General features: G+C 40.3%; 1 protein-coding gene across 1 annotated transcript; it reads left to right on the top strand.

Annotated features, from left to right (window-relative positions):
* The first annotated feature begins 792 nt into the window (after nt 1-792).
* Nucleotides 793-12,002, top strand: LOC131883389 (uncharacterized). Its single transcript, XM_059230852.1, has 12 exons — nt 793-1,096; nt 1,183-1,217; nt 1,423-1,584; nt 3,107-3,124; nt 3,186-3,255; nt 5,204-5,219; nt 5,459-5,610; nt 5,984-6,104; nt 6,185-6,306; nt 6,886-6,992; nt 10,953-11,073; nt 11,747-12,002. Exons 1-12 carry the CDS (start codon nt 793-795, stop codon nt 11,851-11,853), a joined length of 1,335 nt encoding a protein of 444 aa, XP_059086835.1. The 3' UTR covers nt 11,854-12,002.
* Nucleotides 12,003-12,606: the final 604 nt, after the last annotated feature.

Raw genomic sequence — 12,606 nt, 5'->3', positions numbered from 1 at the left:
AAAGCCCGTGAAAAACCAAACCAAAAAAAAAAAAAAAACTCTTTTCCGGACATTATGTCACTTGGGTCACTAATTTTGATAGATTCGCCGAAAACAACCCAAATGGATAATGATTCAATTGCCAGGAGTCGGCTTTTTATTTGGTAGAGGCTAACACCAAAGCGCCTTCTGAAGTCCAGAATAGAAACCATATTTCGTGTAGTGTAGGAACCCTGTAACAAAAAACTGAGGCTTGTTTTTTCTTTCCTCAAGAACAAGATCATGAATGCCTTGCACGAAATATGGAGTCTTTGATACTGTTTATACGTGACCCCCAAAAAGAGGGCACAGAATGATCACTTCAATGAAATTTTCAAAACTCTATTCAAATATTTCATATCCATCAGCATGCACACTCATTTTCATTCCTGTTCAAGTCTCAAATCCGAAGTGGCAGCTGAAAAGCAGAGCTTTAGCTACTGAAGGATGATGAAAAAATAGCCGTCCATTGTTTAGATATTCCCTCAGTATTATTTTATGATTGTTCAGAGGTATATGTAACACATTTTTCATTTATTAGGGCCCTTCTTGGACAATTAGATCACATTAAATGCATACAAAAAATAACCCTCCTTCAAAAGAGTTTGACGAACGTTCCTATCAAATTGGAATCCATTCGTTCATTAAAAGAATCTCTTCAAAAATGAAACAATACAAAAAAATGCATTGAAAAGCCAACAAATATTCCGACGTTCTAAGAAATCCTTCCTCAAACATTTAATCAACCTTATATTGTGTGGTGAATTCTAAAAAATGACAAGTGTTTTTGGCCAGTGCAAAAAACCACATTTCTTGAGCTCGCAACAAAAGCGGATAACTAGGCACGTTTGGCCGAATCATCCTAAAGGGCAGAGCCATCCTGAAAAGAACAGTAAAGTCATCGTGAAAGTGCCTGACAAATCGTGGGCAGTCAAACATGAAACATGCCAAGACTCATTCTCACTTTGGTCGAACATCAGAGCAGACATGGTTTCCAAGTCTCTTCTTTCCAACTTGGTGATTTTGGGATTGGTGCTTTTGATTCGTGGAGAAGACTTGAAGAACCAAAGACATGGAAGTAGGTGGAAGTTTGACTCATTTTATACCAAGTGACCATCTTTTAAATCTATCTTTGCGTTTCAAAACAACGCTTTTTGATTTTAGAACAATTCAGTCTCTTCAACATTATCACGTTTGAGGTAAGCTAGCAATACATTTACTCTTACTGGCATAATTGCTCATTTCTTGAACTAGATTCATTTCAAACGACATAGTGACACTTTTTGAAACATAAATTAGTCCATTCACAGGTGAGTTATGAAATCATTATAATGAATTCGAAGCCGATTCTAGCCTTTTGACTTGGTATTAAGGTAAGAGATACATACATTTATTTTATTATAGCAAACCACTTGCAACTTGCTTTCGGACAGCACATTACAAGGCACCTGCTTGACCACTAGCGAGTGCGTCAGCCAAGGAGGAACAGTTGATGGAAATTGCGCTGCAGGGTTCGGATCATGTTGTTTATTTGAGATCAAGTCAAACACTGGCACCATTACAAAGGTAAGGATGCTATGCTTCATTAAACATCACGTTCTCAGTACTGATGGGGATCAAATTAGTGATCACGGGAGGTTGCAACTAGGGCTACCAATTTACATTTCCAACTGCCAATTACATCATTGGTGGAATGTCCCAAACCTGTTAGTTAGACTCAAAATGTAACCCTGATTTTTCTTCCGTTAAACCGGGGTTGCTTTTCGCTCAAACTAAACTTTTTGCTTTATCATGGAATAGGCGGGGTTTTTTACTTTCCATGCTTTCTGGCAACCTTGAATTTGAAGATTGATTTGATACCATCACTAGTTCACTGTTCTTTTACCATAGCAATCTTAGTCCTAAGGACTTGCAATTTATTTGGCCGGCGAATAGAGTTGAACAACGAAATCTCGGTACATTAAGTTCAATTCATCCCGGTAAAATGGTAAAAATATCACCGTTCTTCATACGAATCAATCTCTTTCATTCAGTAACCAGTGTGACCTACACTCAAGTCAATAACTTTTCAGACTCTCTGAATATCTTTGATCACTTGTTCATCCTTTTTGGACATTGAAGTTGATACATAGTCAGTGCGCCAGATATGTAGCAAACGTGAATGGCTCCTAAACGTGTTTTGTCACACTGCAGCCGTTTAAAACCAATCGTTGTGAAATGTCGAGTCAGAGGTAGGCTAAAAACTAGTGAATAATAAGAATTTTGCTTGAGCTAATGATATAGGCAAACAATTTGCCTGACTCGAACTTGCAATCACCCAATACAATAATGATAAAAATGTTGATAATTTCATGTGAAAGATAGTTTATTGGAACAATGAGCATTTCTTTAAGTTTTTATTCTTTGTAAGTCTAATATGTATCAGATGATCTCATAGAAAAAAAACTCTCTTAACAAATTGGCCTTCCTCAAGGTAGCAAAACCTTATAGTAAGAGATATGCTACGTAGGTGCAAGTCCATATAGCCTTTAGTTTTGCTTTGAGGATGATGTGGCATTAACCACGGACTTACTTTCCAGAATGGACTAGATTGCCAAGTCAAGTGGATTGCAGTCTGAATAGGGAAGAGACGGATAGTGTTCTGAGGGGCTGAATTTCGAAAGTGTGTCTCTACAAAATTTGCGGACTATTAAATTGGCTGAGTGCGAAGCTTTTCCAGATGAATTGGTGCTCTTTAGATGTTTCAACCGTATTAAAATTTGCTGACGTTACGCGTGTCTGGCCTGGAGGGCCCTTTGAGAACAATTTGTTCGAATGTTTGTTGGTTTGTCTGGTTGTTACTGGGTCAGATGGCAGCTCTCTCACTTTGGCCGCCATCTGATGATAATTGTCCCAATTGAGGGAGACTCCCTATACGTTATTACCATTAATTATTACCTCACCTTCATACCACAGGTTTGCAATTTTAAGGTGTAAAAAGCAGCAGCTCATTGCTTAGTTTTAAATAACACAAATAAGCATGGACTTGGCTGGCCTGGGAATTTTTTGTAGCATTTTGCCAAATGATGTTTTGCTTCTGTCGTTTTAGAATTGCACATACATTCAGGTAAGAACAATCCTATTAGGAATATCATGCGATTTGTTTTTCACCCTCCAATATCTTGCAGAATCCTGAATATCCGAGCACATCCCCGCCATCACAAGAGTCTGCATTCACTTTTAGTCGGATAGCTGAGAGTGAGTCCGCTTAAGTCCACTTAAATATTTTCAACAAGATCGACAAACTTTGAAAGATTTTTTTGATATAAAAAGCACTTTTTGCCGGTATAATTCTCCTTTCTCTTCAACGCCGACAAAATCAAACCCTACTATTGGATTCATTTTACAAAGAAGAGATATCTTCTATCTATACATAAGTTAAGTTTTCAAGAATCAATTGTTCAAGGTAAATGACACAAAAATTCAATAATTGATCATGGGCAGAAAGGAAATGACAAAGTTTAACGCCATAGCAGGGTATGAAGGGGTTTATAATGCCAAAGTTCTGCAAACTGAGTTTCGTTTTCAAGGTGAGTGGAGCAAATTTTAATGGCCAATGTTGGATTGTGATGACTAATTATGGAACACTTCCCTTGATGGTTAAACTTGAAATTTGTTGACCAACTTCTTTCTTTTTGGGACCTCCTCAACCTTTTAGAAGCCTAAAAATATGTTTGACGGTTGTATTTCAATGCTTTGGCGAGGAATTGAACATACGGTACACGAAACAATCTATATTTTTAAATGAACAAATACTATCAAGGCTGGAGGACTGTTTCCATTTTTCTTGTTGTCCTGAAGTAAAATCTATAAGATCTTCCTCAAGCCGTTGAAGAAGTCAACAATGTTCGTCTACCCTTGTATTTTTTCATATTTTTTATGTCGGAGCAATTTGGCATTTTAACAGTTTAAGGACATATGCCTTTGTTGACAGACCTCTTGGAGAGGCTCTGATAAAGGTTGAAGATACTCTTTATCATGTGACAGACCCATCTCTCTTCCCTGCTTCTTTTTAATTTTATTTTATTTTTTATTTTTATTTTTTTGGTTTGGTTTTTCACGGGCTTTTCTAACCGCTACAGGGAATGTAATCCCCAGTACTATTAAAATGAAAGATTATAATTCGTCTATTTATTACCTTTCAATTTTTATATGATATTTGGTCTACCAACGAATTTGAGTTGGCAGACCGAGCTAATCCTTGAATGTAGGGTTGATCTGGAATGCTATCTAAAAATTTGTCCAAGTCTGACTTGAAAGATGCTACCGGATCAACAAGGCCTACGTATTCCCTACGAATATCAGAGGGAAGCAAATTAAACAATGAAGGAGCCCGAGAAAGAAGAGATGTGGACTTCATTGTTCGAACTAGCCTGGATTCTCGAAGACTTGAAGGTGCTCTCAAAACGCACATTAAGCCTCTACGGTCACTAGAATTGACCCTAAACCCTGGGTTGGGACAAAGCTCATGGATACTTTTGAAAACGTACAATATCAGATACCTTTCGTACCTTCTCTGAGTACTGTACAATCCCAACCGTTCTAACCTTTCCTTATTTGGGGGTGATTCAGGTTGAGAAATAGCTCTTCATTCAATATCCGTTGCTTTCTTTACGGGAAGTTTAAAAGAGTGAGACTGGAAGAAAGTTAATAACAATTAACAAATAAAAGAATTAAGCAAACAAGAGTAGGGTATTGACAACATCAACTTTTTTGAAATCCTGACGGCCATTGAATGGGAAGATTTTTTGTTACAGCAGGGTTTCAAGGAATAACTTTGTCTTTAAGCAGTCAAAACACACAAGGAAATTTTTACATTCTGCTAGCTAGTATAGTGAAAACTTAGTTGCTATTCTTTTTGTTCGCGTTGTTGAAAATCAATTGTGTTTATAAAAACCGGTTTTCTCATCAAAAAATGTTTCCCTCAATGAGCTGAGGTAAGAAAATTTGTTTTGACACCTACAAAATAGTAAGATTTCATCTCGCACTTTTCCGGCCACTAAAAAGACGAAATGTAACTCTAAGAGTTATCTTTTCTATTGAGATAATATCTATACTTGGCTCATGAGGTTCCCCTTGGTCAGAAATTCAATAAAATGAAATGTTGTAAACATTGGTTTTGATAAGTTTTTATCTTCTGTTTTAGATCTTTGTCAAATCAGGTGAGTATTAATTTCTTTGATTTCGCCTATAATCTTTCCATACTCCAACATAGCTCTCCTTCAATGTTAAAAATGTTTCTGAATCCAGTTTGTACCTACCAACAACTTTGGGTCATTAATCAAGACATAACTCGTAAAGCCAATCTTCGCAAATCAACCAATTACTGCCACTTTGACAGATCACCAAAATAAATTTAATAGAATTCAATTCCAAATTCATCCTGTACCATTCAATCTAGATTGGACTTTGAGAATTTCGAGTCCGCCCAACCTCCCTCGGCCCCGACTCTTTTGCATGGAGATTGCGCCACTTCTGGTGACTTTTTGACGATCACGAGTCCCACCCAATCGAGTCCGCCAGTCACTTGTGGAACTCTCACCGGCCAGCACAGTATGTACTTACCTTTCTTTCAACTCTAAGAAAACTGTCAGAATATCAAAACTCGTCCGCATCACTTGCTTGTTGAGTTTTGATTCATCATAACCCTATAGCAAGGAAGCGTGCCGTTGTGGTTAGAGCAGTTTCCTGGCATGGGAAAAGTCCCCCGTTCGATTCCCTTCCCCTCCCATCCTCAAAGGAAACTTACCGTGCAGACCTATACAAACCTGAAACTTGTGCCTATCGGCACAACCTACAGGATACTGGCAAACCCAAATACGGAAATTTACAAAACTCAGTGTCTATGTAAAGATACTGCAGAGGAGACACCAAGAAAGATGTTCATTTCCACACATTACTTAAAACTCGGTTCATATCATTTCAGTGTATTTTGAAACGGGTGACAGTGGAACCGCGGGTATTGCCGAAATCACCTATGGAGCTTCCCCAGCCATGCGGACCTTTAAGATCAAAGTCACTTTCTACGAATGCGACAACCTGAACAAGTAAAGCCAATCAAGCTATTAACAAAGCGTACTTAATCGTTGGAATTCAATTAACAATCAGATGTATCGACCACTTCCAGGGCTCCTGCTGATTGTGTTCAATATATTACTGGCCAAAACGGCCAATTCGAGTCTTACAACTTCCAAGGTGGTCAACTCATAAACAATCAGAACTATGTCACTTGCATTCGACGAGAGGAAGGTAAGCACACATCTAAATATATATGGGATTGGATTGAATTTGTTTAGGGAAACAGGCATTGTAAGATATTTGGAATTCCAATTTATGTTTTGAACTTGTTTCTACACCTAAAGACCATTGAAAAGTTCTGCACTTTACAATAATGGACTGGTTTGTGTCTTGTGTGTTGTCGGCAGAACTTTGAATTGAAGAATTTTATATCGATCTTCGTTCAAAATCCCACAATGATCTTAAAAAAACCAGAAAAAATGAAAGTGCGTTAATTTGGTTCCCCGGCCATTTCCAACGGTGACTAGTTCTTTCTTTATGTGATCTCTTGTTAACCGTGCTTTCAGACTTTTTGCAGAGAAGGGGAAAATTCCAGGTCTAAAGTAAAATTGAAAAGGCACAAATGTCGAGGTGCTCATTCAAAAATACTCTATTACTTAAAAGACCTTCACTTTCGGTCAGACTAAAAATTTGAACTGGATCCTTCAAACTGAAAATAAGATTAAAGCTGTGCGTAACTTGTGCACTTTTTTCCCAGGATCCCCTTGTTTTCTGTTCAGTGAATGAGCACTTTCAGTTCTAACATTTCAGGTTATTGTACCATTCAATATTCTGAGGCTTCGTCGACAACATCACCTGCATTCGACTTATATGAGGACGACGGATTTATTGTTCCTGGAGATCCTCGAAATGCAAAGGTTTGATTTCGTCCAAATCAAAAATATCTTTATGTACATAATTCTACACAACAGAAATGAGTTAGTCCACTTTTTATATGTAATTGCAACAAAAAGGTATCTCATTCATTCATTTTGTGTACCGTTATACACATACCACTGAAGAGTAGTTAGCAATCTGTTTATTCTCTGCAACCTCTCCAGGGCTGCCGCCACACAAGCCCCCTCTCAGTGTGGAGGCCGCCGACGGATAAAAGAAAAGAAAGCGGCCTCAAACGATGATACTAGAGGTGGCATTGACAGGAACAAGAAGTAAAAACAAACAAACACAAAAAGATAAGAAAAACTTATGGATCAAAATAGTCATTAGGACGAGCCTTGCGATGAGAGCTTCGTCGTGGTTTGGTATGGGATGTAACCCGATGGGTATTAGGGGTTGCATTAGATTTGAAGGAAATAGGAGGACGGCCAGGGCGAATAGGAACGGCAGTTGGGACTGGAATGGAGAAAACAATATGGGCAGGTTTTAATCGATCGACGGAACCAACCTCTCGTTTCCCGTTGTAACCCAAGATGAAATGCTTTAAACCGTTCTTAAGAACTTAAAATAGTCCAAGATATGGTGTTTGGAGGGGTCCTGCATGCGGCCCACGGCGTACAAAGACGTATCGTGGGTTGTTAAGGTCTTTTGGGCGGTGTTCAATGACTGGCGAGTGTCAGTTAGTAGGCGCCAGGGAAAAAGATCCAACTATGTCACAAAGGCGTCGCAGATGTTCATCAACAGTAGCAGAAGATGTTGAAGAGCGCACAAATCACCAGGGACCAAAATAGGGGTCAATGTCTTCTTTAAACCCGGTCCTAATGCCAAGTAAGATCCAGGGTCCAGGGTAAATGATCAATCCAAGATGCACCGGAATCAGTAAGGACATCTTTGAGACCAGACTTAATGTGGCGATGAAGGTGCTCCGCTACGCCGTTGGCGGGTGGGTGGTATGAAGTAGTCTTGTGTAGAGTTGTGCCATGTAACTGTCCTAAAGCATCCCTCAAACGGCTGGTAAACTGGGGTCCTCACTCAGAGGTGAGATCCCTTGGAATTCCAAAACGGGCTATCCAACCATGGAGGAAAGCTCTGGCCGCATACGTAGTATCGGTAGTCTGCAGAGGTATAACTATCTATATGCAGATGATGAAATCTGTGAGAGGTAACCTGAAAATGGCCAGGAGCGCTCCTGGTGTGGCGATGAACTTTTGCGCGTTGGCAGTCAAAGCACTTTTTGGCCCAATTGCGACATTCCGCTGCCATTCCTTTCCACACAAACCGGTCAGAGATCATACGAACCGTTGAGCTTATGGATAGGTGGTTCAGCCCATGCATTGTATCGAAAACTCTGCGACGAAAAGTTGATGGTACCTTAGACCTTGGACAAGATGTGGAAACATCACATAGAATGGCGGAACCGCCACCAATATCTAACTCCTTCCAAACTAGGCTCGTAGGATTAGAACGAACATTGTGAAACTCGTTATTCAGTACCTGAGCTTGAACTGAAGCATCAAAATCGACTGATTGGCGAATGACCATGATGAAGGTTAGAAGGAGATTCGGAAGAGGCCATAGGAGTAGCTCAATGCTACAAGAGATGCATTCAACCTAAAAATGGACCAAGCACTTCACGACATGACAAACAAGAGAAAACTAGTCGACTACATTCTCCTATATGATGTAAATTTTCCCGAACACATCCAACGGGTAGGGAATTTGCTCCTTCGATGTCCTCGGATGGCCATTTCTATGAACAAGAACAAATTCGATTTTGCAAGACCAGAAGTGAGCTTTGTTAGATTCCGGGTAGGTGTTGGGGGAATCGCGGTCGACCCCACCAAAGTGAAAGGCCTCAAGGAGTTTCCAAAACCCACATGTCTGAAGAACATGCGATCATTCATGGGATTAGTTAACTATTTACGAGGATTTTCAAAGGAAGTTGCCAAAATATCCCTCCCATTTACACCTTTGATGTCCAAAAAGAGTGCTTTCTTATGGTCAACAGAACACGACAAGGCTTTTGAAGACGTCAAGGCTGCAATGTCGGACCTCCCAAAAATAACTCCTTATGATCCAGAATTGCAAACAGTGGTGGAGACTGATGCGGCAAAGAAGCGAGGGATTGAGTACATCCTGAAGCAGAGAGGCAAAGACGGATGTTGGAGACTTATTGAAGTAAAGTCGAAGTGGTTGAGTGAGTCAGAGTCAAACTACGGCAATACGACATTGGAAATGATGGGGGGTTACTGGGTCACTAGAAAGTTGGACGTCTTCCTACGTGGTTTATCTCACTTAACAATTATGGCGGATCATCAGGCAATGGTGCCGATCATGACCTCAAAAACGTTAGACGCCATTGAAAACCCAAGACAAAGAAGAATTAAAGAGCGGATGCAGTTACGGTACAATTTCACGTGCAAGTGGATTCCTGGAAAGGATATGTACGCATCTGACGCATTATCGCGGTGCCCGGTGGAAATCCCGGAAGACTCGGGTTTGCTTCATGACGATCAAGTTGGCTGGCCCATAGTTTGTGGGATCAGAGGTGATCTGGATGAAAATAATGAAATTCGGGACCTTCAAATTGAAGGCCTGAAGTCCCAGGCTAAGCAAGGCTCTGGCTACTGCGAATTGGTGGAACAAATTTGCCGAGGTTTTCTGAACAAAAAGAATAGTTTAACGCCTGCACTACAGCCTTTTTGGAATGAACGAAATAACCTGAGGCATTGGAATGGATTGGTTGTGCTAGATGGCAAACACATTGTGATTCCTCAAAACGAACAAGGGGCAATCCTGAAGAAACTGCAATTGTTACATTTAGGCATGGTGAGAACTAGAGCCCTCTAGTGACAACCAAACAACGTGCGTGCAAGGCTGTGTATTGGCCAGGAATTGATGCGGATATCAAGAGACTCGTTCGAGGTTGTGCGCCGTGTCAAAAACCCCGATCCAGTTTACCGGAAAATCCGCACTGGAAAGAGAGTGGTATTCAGAGACCATTATAATCTGTCGGGATAGATCTATTTTTAGAATCTGGAAAGAATTTCCTAGTGTACGTGGACCGATATTCGGGGTGGATTGCTCTTCACCGATTCAAGTAATCTGTTACTACATCAAATAACATCTTAAAGGCCTTTGAGAGATGGTTTGTTGATTACGGTATTCCCGAAAGACTCGAGTCAGATGGGGGTTCGAATCTCTCGTCACGTGAATTTGAGCAATTTCTGAAAGACTGTAATGGTGAATGGCGGTGTTCTTATCCACATTACGCTCAATCAAATGGCTTGGCAGAATCAGCAGTGAAGAGGCTAAAATACTTGCTTAAAAGAAGCATGGATGAAGGAGACTTGGATGACTCAAAAGTTTACAAGGGTATTCTAGAAATGCCAACTACTCCAGGTGAAAGTGGATTGAGCCCGTCTGAACTCGTCTGATCGCCGGCAAATGCAATCAGTGATTCCGTCGTTACAGCCCATATCTACTCTTGGTAAAGGAGATGGTCACGTGACGTTCATCTCCCCAGAACTGCACCCACGCAAGCACCTTTCATCACTAAAGATTGGGAAACGTGTCAGAGTTCAAGATCATCTATCCAAGCGATGGGAACATCACGGTGTGGTGGAAAGCAAAGCGAGTCCAGGCGCTATGGAATTCGGATGTCAAGTGGTCGCTTGTGGTGGCGCAACAGACGTTTTCTGCGCCCCCCAATTTTAATCCAAAACCGATTCGCCTGTTAATGCGGATCAAATTTTAATGTTTTTATCCGTTTTGGGAAGGGGATGTAATGTACGCTATTTTAAATGTTTCGAGGAAATCTATGGAAAGTTAACCTCGGCGAGTAAAATCAAGTCTGACAAATAAACAGTGTACTTTGGGGGCTTGTATCCAATGGTCGATTCTTAACAGCATGTGAGTCAGCTTTCTCCTTTCCTTGACAGATTGATGCCACAACGTGTCCCACCGTTGTTCAATTTGGATCCACAGCCACAGGAAGTGGGTCTCATTGTGGAGGAGTTCTAAATACCGTTTTGGATTCCAATACCCCTGGATCTGTGATTGGTAAGAATTAGTAACCTATAGACCTTTTGATAGAGTTATGGGAGACATAATTGATTTGGTCGTGATTCAGTGACAAGGTAGAGTCAACTAATCAATAAGTAGTAAAACAATGGAAAGCTTCACATGAGCATTAATAACTTCAAGCAATTTGCCACCAGTTTCTTCATGTTGACCAAATTTAGAGGAACACTCTTAGATTTGGGCACTTGTAAGAACTCAATTTCCAAATTAGCAAGGTTTGCGCCTGTTGTAGCCTGTTTAATGTCCAGGTTTTTTGAATTGTCAATCTAGCTTCTTGTAGCTAAAAACAAAAAAACTGATGTTGAAACAAAATGCAAAAGTCTGGGGTTTTCGCGAGCTGATCATTGGGTCATCATGGGTTTCCAGGTACTCTCCTCCTACGCGACCTCTGACGGCCAAATATTCCCTGACTTGTGCCATTGGAATATAGCAGGAATCAAGAGGTTAAGCGGTGAAGCGGATATGCCACGAAAATATGTGCTCATGTGATTGTCGTTGCAATGCTTCTGACTTGCCTACCATTTCCTTAACCTGATTACTGCAATTAAAGCGAGTCTGTTACTCTCTGCTGATGATCAAGCTCAGCGGTATAACAGTGGGCTTTTATCGAGTGTTAAGAATTCAAAAATTAAGAGTATTATTGTCTTTTCAGGTACTTCTTCTCCGTTTCGAGTGACAACAATCTTTGGCGATATGCTTGGTATTCCTGACGGTCCGGTCGCTGGATATAGCCTTCAATATGCTCAAATTCCATGTTAGGACTTCAACTTGATCATTTCTTTAGGTTAAGCAATAGTTTTATGTAAGCACCATTGTAATGAGCAAAATGAAAACTAAATTATGTTAGTCGATTATTTGTCATTGAAAGAGCTTTTTATGCCAATAATGGCCGTCGCACAAAAAAATCCAATGCATTCCACAAAGGCGGCAAAGCAATTCGAATTCAGTAATTGATATTAGCCTTCAAAGGATGTTGAATCTGATTCAAGCTAAGATTAAGGCCTCCATTGATATGGTCCGTTGAAAAAGGAGAGTAGAGTGATCCAGGAGATCAGATCGCAAAAAAACTTTTCTTCTCTGATGCAAACTCTAAGAGGAAAATGAAACACGATGTAGGACCTTTTGCCGATGTTGAAGCCATTAGCAATGTAGAGGTTTTGACTAACATACTTGGAGATCAGTTATCTACTGTGTTTTCGATTCCACAATGTTTCAGAGCAACAGCTCATTCCTCTAATTTAAAGATGAGTCGGTTGAGATTGGCTTGTCAAATTGAGCGTTTATATGATCTTATAGTCACAGATCAAGATGCTTTAGAGGCCAGCAAGATCTCATGACCCTGATGGTGTGACATCTCAGTTTCTGATGCGAGGTTCTTGCTCCTGTTTTCTGGTGCTTGATGCGTTGCATCTTGGATCAGGGCAAGTTTCCATCTTCTCTGAAGCTAACTCATGTTCTTCCAATTTTCAAAGGGGGAGGGAGATAAGTCGCTCCCCAGTAACTATAGGCTGA

This window comes from Tigriopus californicus, chromosome 7 (genome assembly GCF_007210705.1).
Source record: "Tigriopus californicus strain San Diego chromosome 7, Tcal_SD_v2.1, whole genome shotgun sequence".
Classification (NCBI taxonomy): Eukaryota; Metazoa; Arthropoda; class Copepoda; order Harpacticoida; family Harpacticidae; genus Tigriopus; species Tigriopus californicus.
This window is presented reverse-complemented; position numbering and strand designations above follow the sequence as displayed.